Source organism: Anopheles maculipalpis, chromosome 2RL (genome assembly GCF_943734695.1).
Source record: "Anopheles maculipalpis chromosome 2RL, idAnoMacuDA_375_x, whole genome shotgun sequence".
Taxonomy (NCBI): domain Eukaryota; kingdom Metazoa; phylum Arthropoda; class Insecta; order Diptera; family Culicidae; genus Anopheles; species Anopheles maculipalpis.
In genome coordinates, this window is record NC_064871.1 from 32176807 (window position 1) to 32188947 (window position 12141).

The 12141-nt window shown below is 47.6% G+C and overlaps 3 protein-coding genes across 3 annotated transcripts in view; 1 reads left to right on the forward strand and 2 right to left on the reverse strand.

Moving 5' to 3' along the window:
• The window catches only part of LOC126557109 (F-box/LRR-repeat protein 7), a 440460-nt gene that overhangs the window by 250107 nt on the left and 178212 nt on the right, over nucleotides 1–12141 (reverse strand). The window lies entirely within an intron of this gene.
• Nucleotides 877–5694, forward strand: LOC126556790 (A-kinase anchor protein 17A). Its single transcript, XM_050212276.1, has 5 exons — nucleotides 877–1171; nucleotides 1253–1713; nucleotides 2178–2435; nucleotides 2631–2838; nucleotides 3169–5694. The coding sequence occupies exons 1-5, from the start codon at nucleotides 977–979 to the stop codon at nucleotides 5692–5694; spliced, it is 3648 nt and encodes a 1215-aa protein (XP_050068233.1). The 5' UTR covers nucleotides 877–976.
• LOC126566534 (bumetanide-sensitive sodium-(potassium)-chloride cotransporter-like) lies at nucleotides 7013–10580 on the reverse strand. The gene is made up of 7 exons (XM_050223270.1): nucleotides 10312–10580; nucleotides 10145–10244; nucleotides 9691–10078; nucleotides 8113–9622; nucleotides 7552–8043; nucleotides 7194–7473; nucleotides 7013–7126 (listed from the first exon to the last, which is right to left on the reverse strand). Exons 1-7 carry the CDS (start codon nucleotides 10578–10580, stop codon nucleotides 7013–7015), a joined length of 3153 nt encoding a protein of 1050 aa, XP_050079227.1.

The following is a 12141-nucleotide window of genomic DNA, read 5'->3' on the forward strand; positions in this document are numbered from 1 at the left end:
GGCGCCGTCCACACTATGCCCAAGGTTCGTAGCAACAGCAAGCCGGGTGCCGGACAGTGAAACATAAACATTAAAATTTGTCTACGAAGTAGATTCTACAGATTAATTTAAACTCCCTGATTTTAAAAACATTTTTTTATTAAGAAAAAATCATTCTAATTTCATTTGTTTCCAAAATTTCAGTTGAATTCCAACAAACAGTACGCAGCCACAACGACATTATCGGCCAAGGTGATTATCAAACGGTGTTTCATTCTATTTAATAACCTTGCCAAACTGTCAGCAGTCAGCTGTCAGAGGTACAAATCGACAGAAAAAGAAGAACATAACCTAGACAGTGTCAAACGACGAAAAAGTGGAAAAAAGCGATTGAGAAGAAAAGCGGATGGAGCTGATCTACATTTGTGCAGAAATTCTGTAAAAGAAAACTGAAAATAACAAAAATTAACTTACACATAGTGCACACAAACTGACTGGCGCCACGATTGAGTGGTGTGCAACCTTTCGGGTGGTGTTCCTGTGCGGTGTGGTGTGGTGGTGTCTCTTTTTCCAGGGATCTCATCTCGACTCGATTCGCCGTCCGTCCCCTCTGGGCAGGGCTTGTATCAAGCTCGCTTTCGTACCCCAATGATGGCAACAGTACGCCCTGGTGGAAAATTGTTTCTCAGCTAATCCTTCTTCTTTCTTCTTTCTATATGTCCGCGCGCGCGTACAAATTGTGGTGAAAATTCGCAAAACGTTTTTGTACGAAAACAACGAAAACACGTTTTTTCTACACTTATACCTCCCCCAAAACTTGTGCTGAACACTTTTGTACGTCGCTGATGTGTGAATGTGTGTGAAACGCTTGGCGAAAATTATAATTTGTGAATAACCGAACAAATCCTGTTCTGTTGTGTGCGTGTGTGTGTGTCTGCGGCGTAACCCCCATTCGTTACCGGATGCTACGGCACACGGCAAATCCAACGCCGGAACAATGATACAGACGATACAGGATGTCAATGATTGTGTACCGCTGTACCTGCCACACAGCTTGTACCTCAAGCCGTTGGCGAAATTCAACATTTCAGTCGCCCTGCCTGCCTCGATCACTGGCAAATCCATCTCGAACTATGACGTTATGGAAAAGATGCGCCAGATGATACTGCCGGACAAGTTCTCCCTGCTAAAGGTAATGCGGCAAGGACGTTGAGCCTGTGTGCCATACATTTATTTCATTCTCTTCCTGTTTGTTTATTAACTCCCTGCCCAGGTCTCGAAGAGCACTGTCGGTTTCATACGGTTCGAGGGAGAGCTGGAGGACAAGGGCAAGCTGAAAGCGGTACTCTCCCGGCTTGATGGCCGTCCGCTGCGGCTGACCGGGTTCGAGGAAACGGTCAAGGTGCGAGCATCGGAGGCGAAGGACGAGTTCCCGACACGGCATGATTGGGATTCGTTTTTCCGCGATGCCCGCAATATGGACGAAATGAAGGCGGGTGAACGGCCGGACACGATCCACTTCAGCAATTTGCCGATCAAGTGGTTCTGTCCGCGGCACGCCGAAAACGACGATGGTGCGAAACCGAGCGAGAGCATCTTCAAGCGTATCTTCGAAAAGTTTGGCGAGGTGCGAGCAGTCGACATACCGATCTGCGATCCGTATCGGCCCCAGATGAAGGCGCACATGTCCGGCATGAAGAAGTTTAGCTTCGACCAGGAAATGTACTTCGAAGGGTATGTTGTATGTATGGTTGTACCGATTTTCTGGCGTCAAAACGGAACTCACGGAATTTATTGGTGCCGTGATGATGCAGGAACGTGAAGCAGGATTAGAAAAAAAGCTGACCTTCGATCATGAAAGTAGTGATGGGTATAGACGACCTTTTGTTGCTGTCGTGATCTTGACTTTTAGAGAATTTTGGTTTGATTGCGTTAAGGCAACCACTCCAAGGAACTTAGATATTTGGAGCGATGAACCTAATGAAGTTCATTCCAGTAATGGAGCAAAATCGTTCCACCAGCTACGTTCATAATTTTCCTTCATTACATGGAAGGGTTTGTCCTGTGGCGGTAGTATGAAGAGAGATGTGCCTGTTTCGCTATGTGTTTGTTTGTTTTTCTTTCTACTTTCTACTTTCATCCTCGTGATTCGTCCTTTTAACGATGGGGGGACGTTTCATTGGCGGGTGGAAATGCAGGTATGTGCAGTTTTCCGAGTACGTCGGGTTCGTGAAGGCTATGGATGAGTTCCGGGGCATGAAGCTGGTACGGAAGGAGGGCGAACGCAATCTGGCCGTTACGATTGCGGTGGATTTCGATCGGACGAAACACTTGAGCGATGCGACGGTGAAGAAGCGCCAAATTGTGCGCGATAGACTGATTGCTGCCGAACGGGAGAAGGAAGAGCTGGAAAAGAAGCGGCTGGCCGAGGAAGAAGCACGCAAAGAGCAAGAAAGGTTTGATATGATTCGCGATACAAGTATATAAAATTCAGTTTGTTGCATAAAAAGGGATCCATGTACTATGTTAGCTATTTCACATAGAAAATACGGTTAAAAAATAGAGATTTGCAACTCCTTTAGGTACCCAAATTTTACACAATATCGTGCGGGTTTAACTAACAATTCACTTGTTCGCGCCATTATCCACAGGAAACGCCAGGAAGAGTTGCGTCAGGCAGAAATAGAGAAACAACTACAGCGCGAACAACGGCGAAAGGAAAAACATCTACAAAAGCTGCGCCAGAAGGAATCGGAAGAGATTAACCAGAAGATTCGTCTGGAGGAAAAGAAACTGCTCGAGGCACAACGGAAGCTGGAAAGCATCCGACTGCTCGATGCACTTTTCGATCGTATGAAGGTAATTGTTTTGTCGAGCGCAAGCTCTCCTTTCCTTGGCTAATTTCTAGTGTTGGGTGAATTAAATGCACATTTATTATTCTTGATTATCTATACCAATGATTAGTGAATCTTTCACGGTACGTGATTCTTTGAATTTCGAGTATCTTTATAGATTTATGAATTTCTTCGAAATTCACGATTCTTTAAAGATTTGTGATTCTTTAACGAACCACGAATCTTTCGGGAGTTGATTCTTGATTTGAATAACTCTCAACTAGGATATATATGAATCACTCTTCCTAAAAGATTCATTAAGCACAACACTACTAATTTCCCTATCTCCCTGCAGCTGAAACAATCGTTAGAAAAAGGAAAACGGAAAAGTCTCGCTTCGAGCGAAGGCGAGGGCAATGATGATATGAGCACGTCGTCCATTAAAGATCGTCAAATGAAGGCCAACAAGCTGAAAGCGACACAGGAGAAGGAACTGCAAAAGATGCGCCTGCGACTAAAGCAGGCAAAGGATGGCAGTGTGCTGAAGAAGGTGTTGAGTACGGGGCTGGGCGTAAAGGTGGAACGATCCCGTTCACCAAGCATCAACACGATCAGCTCGGACGATGGTATACTGAGCGATACTCCACGCACGAAGACAAAGAAGCGACGTAAATCGATAACGAATTCATCCAAAAAATCAGGCTCGTCATCGTCCGGCGATGGTTCCGACGAAGAGGAACTGCTTTCCGGGGAGGATAAAGTGAAGCGTGAAGAAGCGCCACCACCAATGCAACCGGCACCGTATCCAGCCGGGTCGATGCCACCGTACGATCGTTCCGGTATGGGTTATCCGATGGCGACGCATGGTTACCCTCCGGCCGGAATGTACACGGGCATGGAATGGGCGGCCAGTATGAGCTATCCGTACACGTACGATCCCTTCTATGCACAACAGTACTACAGCACAATGGCGTACCGAGGTGCGTACCGTACCGCGACTAGAGGACCTCGCTATGCTCGTGGTATTCCGGGTGGGGGAGGCGTGTCCCGTGGGCGTGGAAGCGGCTATCGCGGTCGAGGAGGATACGATTACTATCGCGGCGGAGGAGGACGTGGCGGTGACGAATATGGGGATGATGATCGATCTTACACGCGGTCGAGATCTCGCTCACGATCGCGTTCGCGCCATCGCCGCCGTAGCCGACGGTCACGATCAAGAAGTAGTCGAAGTCGTAGCCGTAGCCGTAGCCGTAGTAGACGTAGCCGAAGCCGAAGATCACGCACGCGCTCCAGCTCCCGTTCGCGGTCTCATTCGCGGTCAAGGTCACGCTCCAGATCCGGTACACCGAAGTCCGAGCGGCACAGTCGCAGTCGTTCAAAATCGCGTTCCCGCTCGCACAGTCATCGACGCAGCAAGCGTTCACGCTCGCGCACCCGCTCTGAAGATCGTGCGAAAAAGGTTGCCGTGCAGATGTCAAAACCGACGTCGAAACATTTAGTCTCAACCATTCGTGGCGCAACACCCCCGTCCCGGTCACGGTCGCGTGGCCATTCAAGATCGAAATCCCGATCGCGGTCACACTCCCGTTCCCGGTCGAACTACAAGCAGCACCGTTCATCCCGACGTCATCGTTCATCTCGCTCACGTCGTGGCGGTTCCGAGCGAGAACGCTCCAAACCGAAAGAACCGGAGCCGCCGGAACCTATGCCACCAACATTAAAGGTGGGTCCGATTGGGCCAAGATCACCCCCAGAACCGATGCCCACGAATGATGCTCTCGAGCAGAACGGAATCGGTGGTAGAGGTGGTCTAGATGATGACGAGGAACCATCGATGGTGTCGGAATCGTTCAAGAAGCATCGCATCATCGTACGCACCGATACGCTCGGTACGAAAACTACAAAAGAGATCGAGGAGGAAGTACGGGAACGATTATTACGCCAGCAAAAGGAACGCGAACTAGAGCGGCGTAAAGAGCAGGAACTGCTCGAAAAGCGAAAAGCAGCCGAAGAAGAGGATGACGAGGAGGAAGAGGAGGAGGAGGAGGACGACGATGAGGATGATGAGGAAAGTGAGAATGGCGGGAAAGAACAACGGCATGTTGCTACGAAAACTTCCACCCGAAGAGTTCACAAACATCACGCGAAACAACCTCCGGAACCACCGGCGGCTTCTCACGGAAATGGTCAAAAGCGGAAAGAGGAACTGAACCGGAAGCGTGGTGCAAAAACTCCCGAACACCATAAGGACAAGCGTCACCGTGCGCATCGCACCGAGGGACGTTCAAACGGTGAGAGCGCACGTCCGCGCGATTCTTCGTCCTCTTCTGGTTCGGATGAGGACGACGAAGAGGAGGACACGTCCGGAAGTAGCAGTGCAGAAGAAATTGATCATAGACGTCGCAGAGCACCACCGGAACGCGAGTTGCGAGTGAAGCAATCACCCGAAAGTCCTCGAGAGCGAAGACGCCGAAGGTTCGAAAATGAAGCAACTTCCATCGTTGAGAAAAGACATGGCAAACATGACATGGGCCTCGTATCGGAAGGCAGGCACGCGGTCATCGAGGAGAAACGTGGACGTGTTCCGGTACGACCACCGTCCAGAGGTACCACTAGAGGAAGATCGCGTGAGGATCGCCCGATCGATAAAGATAGCAGTCGGCAGCGTCGATCACCTAGCACCGGTGGTGGCAGAGGACGTCATGTTCAACAATCACGACAGCGTAGCCGAAGCCGGGAACATCATCGCAAATCGTCGCACGCACGGCCAGAAGCACAGGCAGGAAGCAGTGGCGATGAGGTTAGCGTTCGACGCAGAGAGGCTGTATCGGTGGGTGGAAGTAGGCACCATCGCAGCTACACCGGTAGTCGCCGTTCGTAAAGAAGTTTTAAGAGTCCTAAAACCTTCTTTACAAGAAGTTTTGGTCTATCAATCGGAGTAATGATAGCAGTAAAATGTAGTAAGAAAACAGATTAAAAAAAGGGAGGAATTGTTTCAACGATTTCCTCCCAGAACTTTTCAGTTGAAGAATTTTATTTTAATTTTAATTTCGGCACTCTGAAATTATGATCTAATGATATAGGAAATGTTACACCAACAGAAAAGCTGTAGCAAAACAAACAATACAAAATGGCGCAAAGGTTTTAAACAGAACTCTTGATGATCGCAGTAGTGTCAATGTGAGATTATGGCAAAAATGTGTGTGTACAAGTGTATAACATAATGAATGTGTATAGGAAAATAAAACTTAAATTTGTCACTATCAATCCTCCCAAGGATGTGTGCCTACAGCAATAATGTGATTCATCATGCGATGACCCATATATTACATATATTTCAGAAATATCGAATCGAATCAGCTTCTTACCTCGATCAGAAGCCCGTTCCTGCAAGCTATTAAAATTCGAGACTCCACCATTCCTCCGATCCGATCGAACGAGATCGATCAACTACCTCCTTTGTTAAATCGGCTGCCTTCCGCTTCACCACATCATCACCAAGAGAATTGTCGGGGTTGCAGCTATGGTCCTTGAGAAAAGAATTGACACAACTGCTCTCATCTCTACAGCAAACACCGAACTACAATTCCTCACCAAATTCCATTGATCATTCAACCATACACCTGCAATAGACTGGGATTTTTCCAATTTTAAAATAGTACTTTTACTCACTTAATCCCGGGTTATTCCGGAATTCACGTGCACCAGAGACAACGAGCAGCTGTAGGCCACAACACTACCGATCACTTCACCACTTTTTGCCGAAGTCGGATCACCTAGATCTTGCGATAGACGCTTCAACAGGCCAATAAGCCGGATGCCCCTGGTGACTATGTGTTCCAATGATTGATTGTGATTTTCCCGTAATCAGCCTATAAAATGTGACTTCCGGTCGGAAGTACCCGTGTGATATCGTTGAAGTAAACCACAAAGAGTAGTGGACCGAGGGTGCTCGCTTGTGGTACTCCTGTTGTTGCATCAATGCCGCATGAAGAATGGAGTGTGGAACATTTTCTTCTTCTTGTTTTAACGACCTTCTAGGTCACGCAGGCCAACTCGCAGGCTTACACGACGTATAGACATGAAGTAGTTGGATCAGTCAGTCCTCATTACCGTATTTTTATTATCATCTTAAGACTAAAAATCTGGAACCTAAGAACTTTTTACATCAGCAATAATAAAGGAATGTACATACATGCTTAAGAATAGAAAGTCAAAACGGACGTTTGATTGCCCCGCACGAGCAACATCGGTGGCATATCCTTCGAGAGCATCTCCAGCCAGGACATATACAGAGGTGCTGATACAGTGCCCTAGTAGTGTGATGAAAATTTTACTAAAGCAAAATATCTCATAAAAAACTTTCCCAAATAAGATTACCATTCGAGGCATCGGCATAGACATCACGATTAGTCTTGCGTCGGGCGAGTGCTCTAGAAGCATTTCCCGCAGGCGCAACTGTCGGTGGGTTTTCTCTGCAAGGGCAATCCGCTCCGGTGAACTTAGCTCGGGTGGAGTCAGCTGAGTCGGCATGTGTTCGAAGCTTTTGAGTAGCTGCTGGTGCAACGTGACCGTATCCGTGTGTGGTGGTTTAGTGACGTCTTGTAGCATGATCAGCGAGGAGTAATCGATCCGTAGTTTCGCTAGGAGATGGGCCATGCTGGAATAGATCAAACAGCAAAAGGTAAGTGTGTGGTTTACTAAACAAATAGCGATTGCTTACTTCTTTTGCTCCAACTCTAATTCCTTCTGCTGGTTGGTGAGAGCAAACACGCGCACCTTACAGTTGGCCCATTTGGCGCGCAACGATAGGATGTACGGAATGAGCATCGTAAGTCCACCGTCGTCGTACAACCACCAGACATCGATCGTGCCTTTCGGTTGTTTGTGGTGAAACACGTTCGAATGGTCGTGAAGCTCCAACGGCAGGCAGGATCCATTGCGTGTTGAGCAAGCAATACTGTCGCGGCTTGTGTTTGAAGGACTTTCCTTCATTTGATCACCTTTCCGTGCGCCCTTTTTCGTGTTTTGAAGTCCTAGGTTCGAATCGACGTACATGAGCTTGTGAGCTGTTGGAGTAGGGTCAATAATTTGTTTCAGGCTTGATAAGGAAACGTTGGTGATCGTTCCAAAGCTAGCGTCGGATGTTAGATCCGAGGACAGATGGGAATAATCGAGTCCATTTGGAAGGCGCAAGATGGCTAAAGACATCCGATTGTCGAACACATCACTGCAATATAAGGATAAATGAGCTTAAGTATCAAAAGAGATCCAGAGATCCTTCAAAGTAAACACTTACTTCAACAAATTGTAGTACGTTTGAAGCTCCTGCACGGAACACCGCATCCAGTCGGCTTTGTAGCCCACCAGCACGATGTTGGGCGACAGTTTCCCAACGCCGCATGTCTGTATCAGCGCACGCACCCCTTTCTCCAACCCGATACCATCGATCAGCTCGTAGAATCCCTGTACCTTGCGCTGCTCCATAAAGCTACGGCTATCGTTCAGCCGAAGTTCACGCTTACGATGAGACAACCGATCACGCACTACATCGCCCACTATAAGCAACGCTTGGTTCTTCGTTATCTGATGTGCCAGATCGAGAAGTGCGGGACGGTGGGCCGGTTTCCCGGTGAGTACCAACACCGATGGATGATAGTTCTTGACGTGATCACCAACGCACTGCAGCTTGAGTGCGGCCGAGAGAGCACTCTTGTAACTTTGCGCTTGAGTCGTTGATCCCCAGTTAACATCCGGTTTGCGATATATGACGGCTAAATGGAGCACGAAGATAAGCACCATCGTGACGCCGGTCGAGATAATATCGACCAGGAACATGATCAGCACGCACAGTACGGTACCGAACAGACTGACCCACTGGTTGTAGAAACGGAAGGTAGGTCGCCAACCGATCGGTTTGACGGTGGCCGCATGAAACGTGCAGAAGTTGATGAGTGCGTACGATGCTAGGTAGAAGTTGGTGATGAGTGGTGCTACAAGATTAAGGTTCGCCAACAGCACAAACAGCACCGATACACAGAGTACCAGCGCGTAGCTTCGATACGGTTCGTTGCGTTTACCGTAACCCTTTGCGAAGAACATGAGTCCTGGGTAGAGCCGATCGATTCCCAGTGCTTGAATGATGCGCGGAACCGATAACAGATTCGTCAGCGCCGTCGAGAGTGTAGCGGCAAAGCAACCGGCATAGATAATCGCTCCCGAAACTGCCATCAGCTGCATAATGTTGTAGTCATTGTGCAGCCCATATTTGCACGGTTCCCGCTGACAGGTGGCAAACGTTCCATTTACAAGGTCCATCAGATTACCCGACGCATCACGATAGCTTGCCGAACCAGCCAACAACACAAAGGCAACGTACGATAGGCCAGAAATGAGAAGCGCCAGTAGTGTTCCCTTCGGTATGGCCGTACCCGGATCCTTTAACTCGCCACAAATGTTTGCACCCGCCTGAACTCCCGTCACACTTGGGAAGAATATCCCAAACACACTAAAGAAATCCTGTTCGATACCTTCACTAAACCGATAGTCTGGACCAAGATTGTCCACGAACCGTTCACTAGATAGTCCGGTAAATCCTTTACCCCGATCACTGTCCGTTCGAGGACCTAGAAATACCCCCAAAATGAACCCACCGATAGCAACGGAAATGACCACTACGAGCACATTCTGGGCCTTCGTTTCCCAGTCCATACCGACCGTACAGATGATAACCATGATCAGGATTGTTACCGAACCGACGATCCGCATATCATTCATACCACCATCCACAATCTTCACACCAAAGCTTCCTGTGAGGTTGATAGAAAGAGTTGTTGGTTAGTAAACCGACCACTACCATGGCACTGCAAGTACCCACCGAGCAGCTGATTGAGTGAGCTACAGAAACCGATCGTGTTCATCGATGCCGAAACGGAGTTGGCAAAGGCAAGCACTATACCGACCGCACCACCAAACTCTGGTCCGAGTGAGCGTGATATGAGGTAGTAGATGCCTCCGCCCTTTACCTGTCCGTTCGTACACATGGCGGACAGTGAGAGGGTTGTTATCACACACACCAGATAGGAAAGGCCGATTATGAACAGCGTCTCAAGAATGCCTGCGAGCGATACAATCCAGCTCAGGCGCAGAAAAAGCATAACGCCCCAGATGTTTAGTAGACACGGTATCAGCACACCTTGAATCCAACCTAACCGTACGTGAGGGTCGGCACCTGTTGGGAATGGGTCACGTTTATGGTTCGCATCCTGCAGGTTAGTAAGGTTAATGGTTAGAGAGCAGCAGTGGGGATAGTTTTGTGAAGGAAGGTTTACCGAGTCCTGTTCATCGAGATCACCGTGCAGTTCACCGATCGACGGTCGGCGGATTGCTTTTTGTGAGGTACGATAATGCTCCAACCGTGGCAGGGGATCCCTATGGCGATAAGTGATGGCGTCATCTACAAAGTACTAGGCGTCTCCTTTGCATTTGTTCCTCATACCTGGTCAGGTGATTGTCGGCTGCATGATCATCGTAACCCGACTCGAGATCAATGGAAGTCCAACTGTGTTCTGCTGTTTCATCGTCCACGGTAAAGATGGCTACCTTGGGCAAGGCAGCCGGCGGTATTACCGATGTTTGTTGAACGTTTTCTTGCACATCACTACCACCACGCCCACGATGCGCCTTGTTTGGGATCGTTTTCGATCTTTTTATCGATCTAAGCACACGATTCGATATGCTCACTATGCTGTACTGTTCCCACACCATTATTCAATAGAAGGCTTGTTTCGAATAGCTACCAGACACAGAAATCGACACTTTAAATAAACTCTGCTGCATGTATTTCTGCACACTGTTTTAACCGATCGGTACAACTACACCTGGCTGTCTGAACTGAATCATGCTAGAGCACTGTATGTCACAAACATTTATACAACCGTTTTGGAGGAGCCAAAAAGAAGAACAAAAATGGCAGTACTGTTTATCGTGCTATTTGTATTATTTTGCGATAGAACAAGCAAACTGGAGTACCGGCGTCTCTTGATACGACGCACCCCCCATTTCGGAGGAGGTGAAAATTGTCAAAGCAAATACAGCAAATCAGCTGCTGGATTGAGCGTTACGAACGAGACTCGGTAGATTTAGTGGGTTGTTTAGGGTTCGTTAAAAACTCGATCGAGTTTTGAGTTGTTTTTAAGAAGGCGATTGATTTTTAGATGCTTAAGTTCCAGATTCAATATCTGAATCAAGAATCGCTTAACTTCATAGTAAGTACTCCGAATTTCTAGCAACATTCAACTCTTTAAAAGAAAGACATACTGCTTAGTAAATTAAAATTCCAACTAATGGGTGAAACACTTTCCTTTCAGTGTGCTAACTTAATGCGTTAACGTGCGAAATTAGCGTGGGCCCAGCAAAGCGTCTCCATTCAAGATCGACTGGTAAACGCTGGATCGTACCGGATTGATTCGTGTTTGTTTTGCAATCGTTCACAACCGGAAACTGTCCTAAACGAAACTAGAAACTCTACTCGACGTGCGTGTAGTATTGGTAGCAACAACGGTGGTTTGTTGATGATGAATTAGCATCTGGATTGTCCGCTTTTGAACCTACCAAACTCACCAACAACACTTTCCACACTTTTATATGTACGTATTGCAGCAAACAATTTTTGTATTTTTGCGCATGATGTCACCAAGGAACCAAGGCTGTTTGGTGGAGTATCGTCGTGGCCCAATTGGTGAACCCTAGACGGTACAATAGTAACTACACGTTCTGAAAGCACTCTCAACAGGTGTACAGTGCGGGACGATTGTATCAGCTCTGGTGTTGTTTTCAAACTCGATAGAACACTTTGTACTTGCAACTCCTTCTCGAGACTGTTCGGCAAACCTGGTTTGAACAGGTGGAAACATATTTTCGATTACCGTGCCAGCTTGGCTATTTGCCCGAATTTATCTATGATCGAACTCGAATGGAATGTAGTGCGTTTCGTTGTGGAGATGTCTCTATGTGTACTAGAGGAACTCGTATGTTTCGAATGTGCCTCATCAATAAGGAGGTCCAGTTGCTTAAAGCGTGAGCAAATGACTAAGCGTTTGTTCACTCGATAGAGAGAGAATAAATTAAAAAAAGCGCGATGTAATTAGACGGTAACGTTCTACAACAAGCCATGTTCTGCTAGCATTATTGTTTGATAATCGTCGATCAATAAGTATGAATGCTTATCTTGATCGGTGGTGTATCAGGTCCCCCGTTGGGAGGAGGCCCCCTAGACGGAATGAAAGTTGGGAGACCCTATCAGTTTGAATCTGCTGACCGGCTTTTG

What these genes read in the sequence shown, in the direction of transcription:
- LOC126556790 (XM_050212276.1), top strand. Translation starts at nt 977, where the DNA reads ATGATACAGACGATACAGGATGTCAATGATTGTGTACCGCTGTACCTG. An exon ending in GCACGCAAAGAGCAAGAAAG is followed by an intron (nt 2,436 to 2,630) that starts GTTTGATATGAT and finishes CATTATCCACAG; the next exon opens with GAAACGCCAGGAAGAGTTGC. An exon ending in CACTTTTCGATCGTATGAAG is followed by an intron (nt 2,839 to 3,168) that starts GTAATTGTTTTG and finishes ATCTCCCTGCAG; the next exon opens with CTGAAACAATCGTTAGAAAA.
- LOC126566534 (XM_050223270.1), bottom strand. Translation starts at nt 10,580, where the DNA reads ATGGTGTGGGAACAGTACAGCATAGTGAGCATATCGAATCGTGTGCTT. An exon ending in ATCTCGATGAACAGGACTCG is followed by an intron (nt 10,079 to 10,144) that starts GTAAACCTTCCT and finishes ACTAACCTGCAG; the next exon opens with GATGCGAACCATAAACGTGA. An exon ending in CTATGCCGATGCCTCGAATG is followed by an intron (nt 7,127 to 7,193) that starts GTAATCTTATTT and finishes TCACACTACTAG; the next exon opens with GGCACTGTATCAGCACCTCT.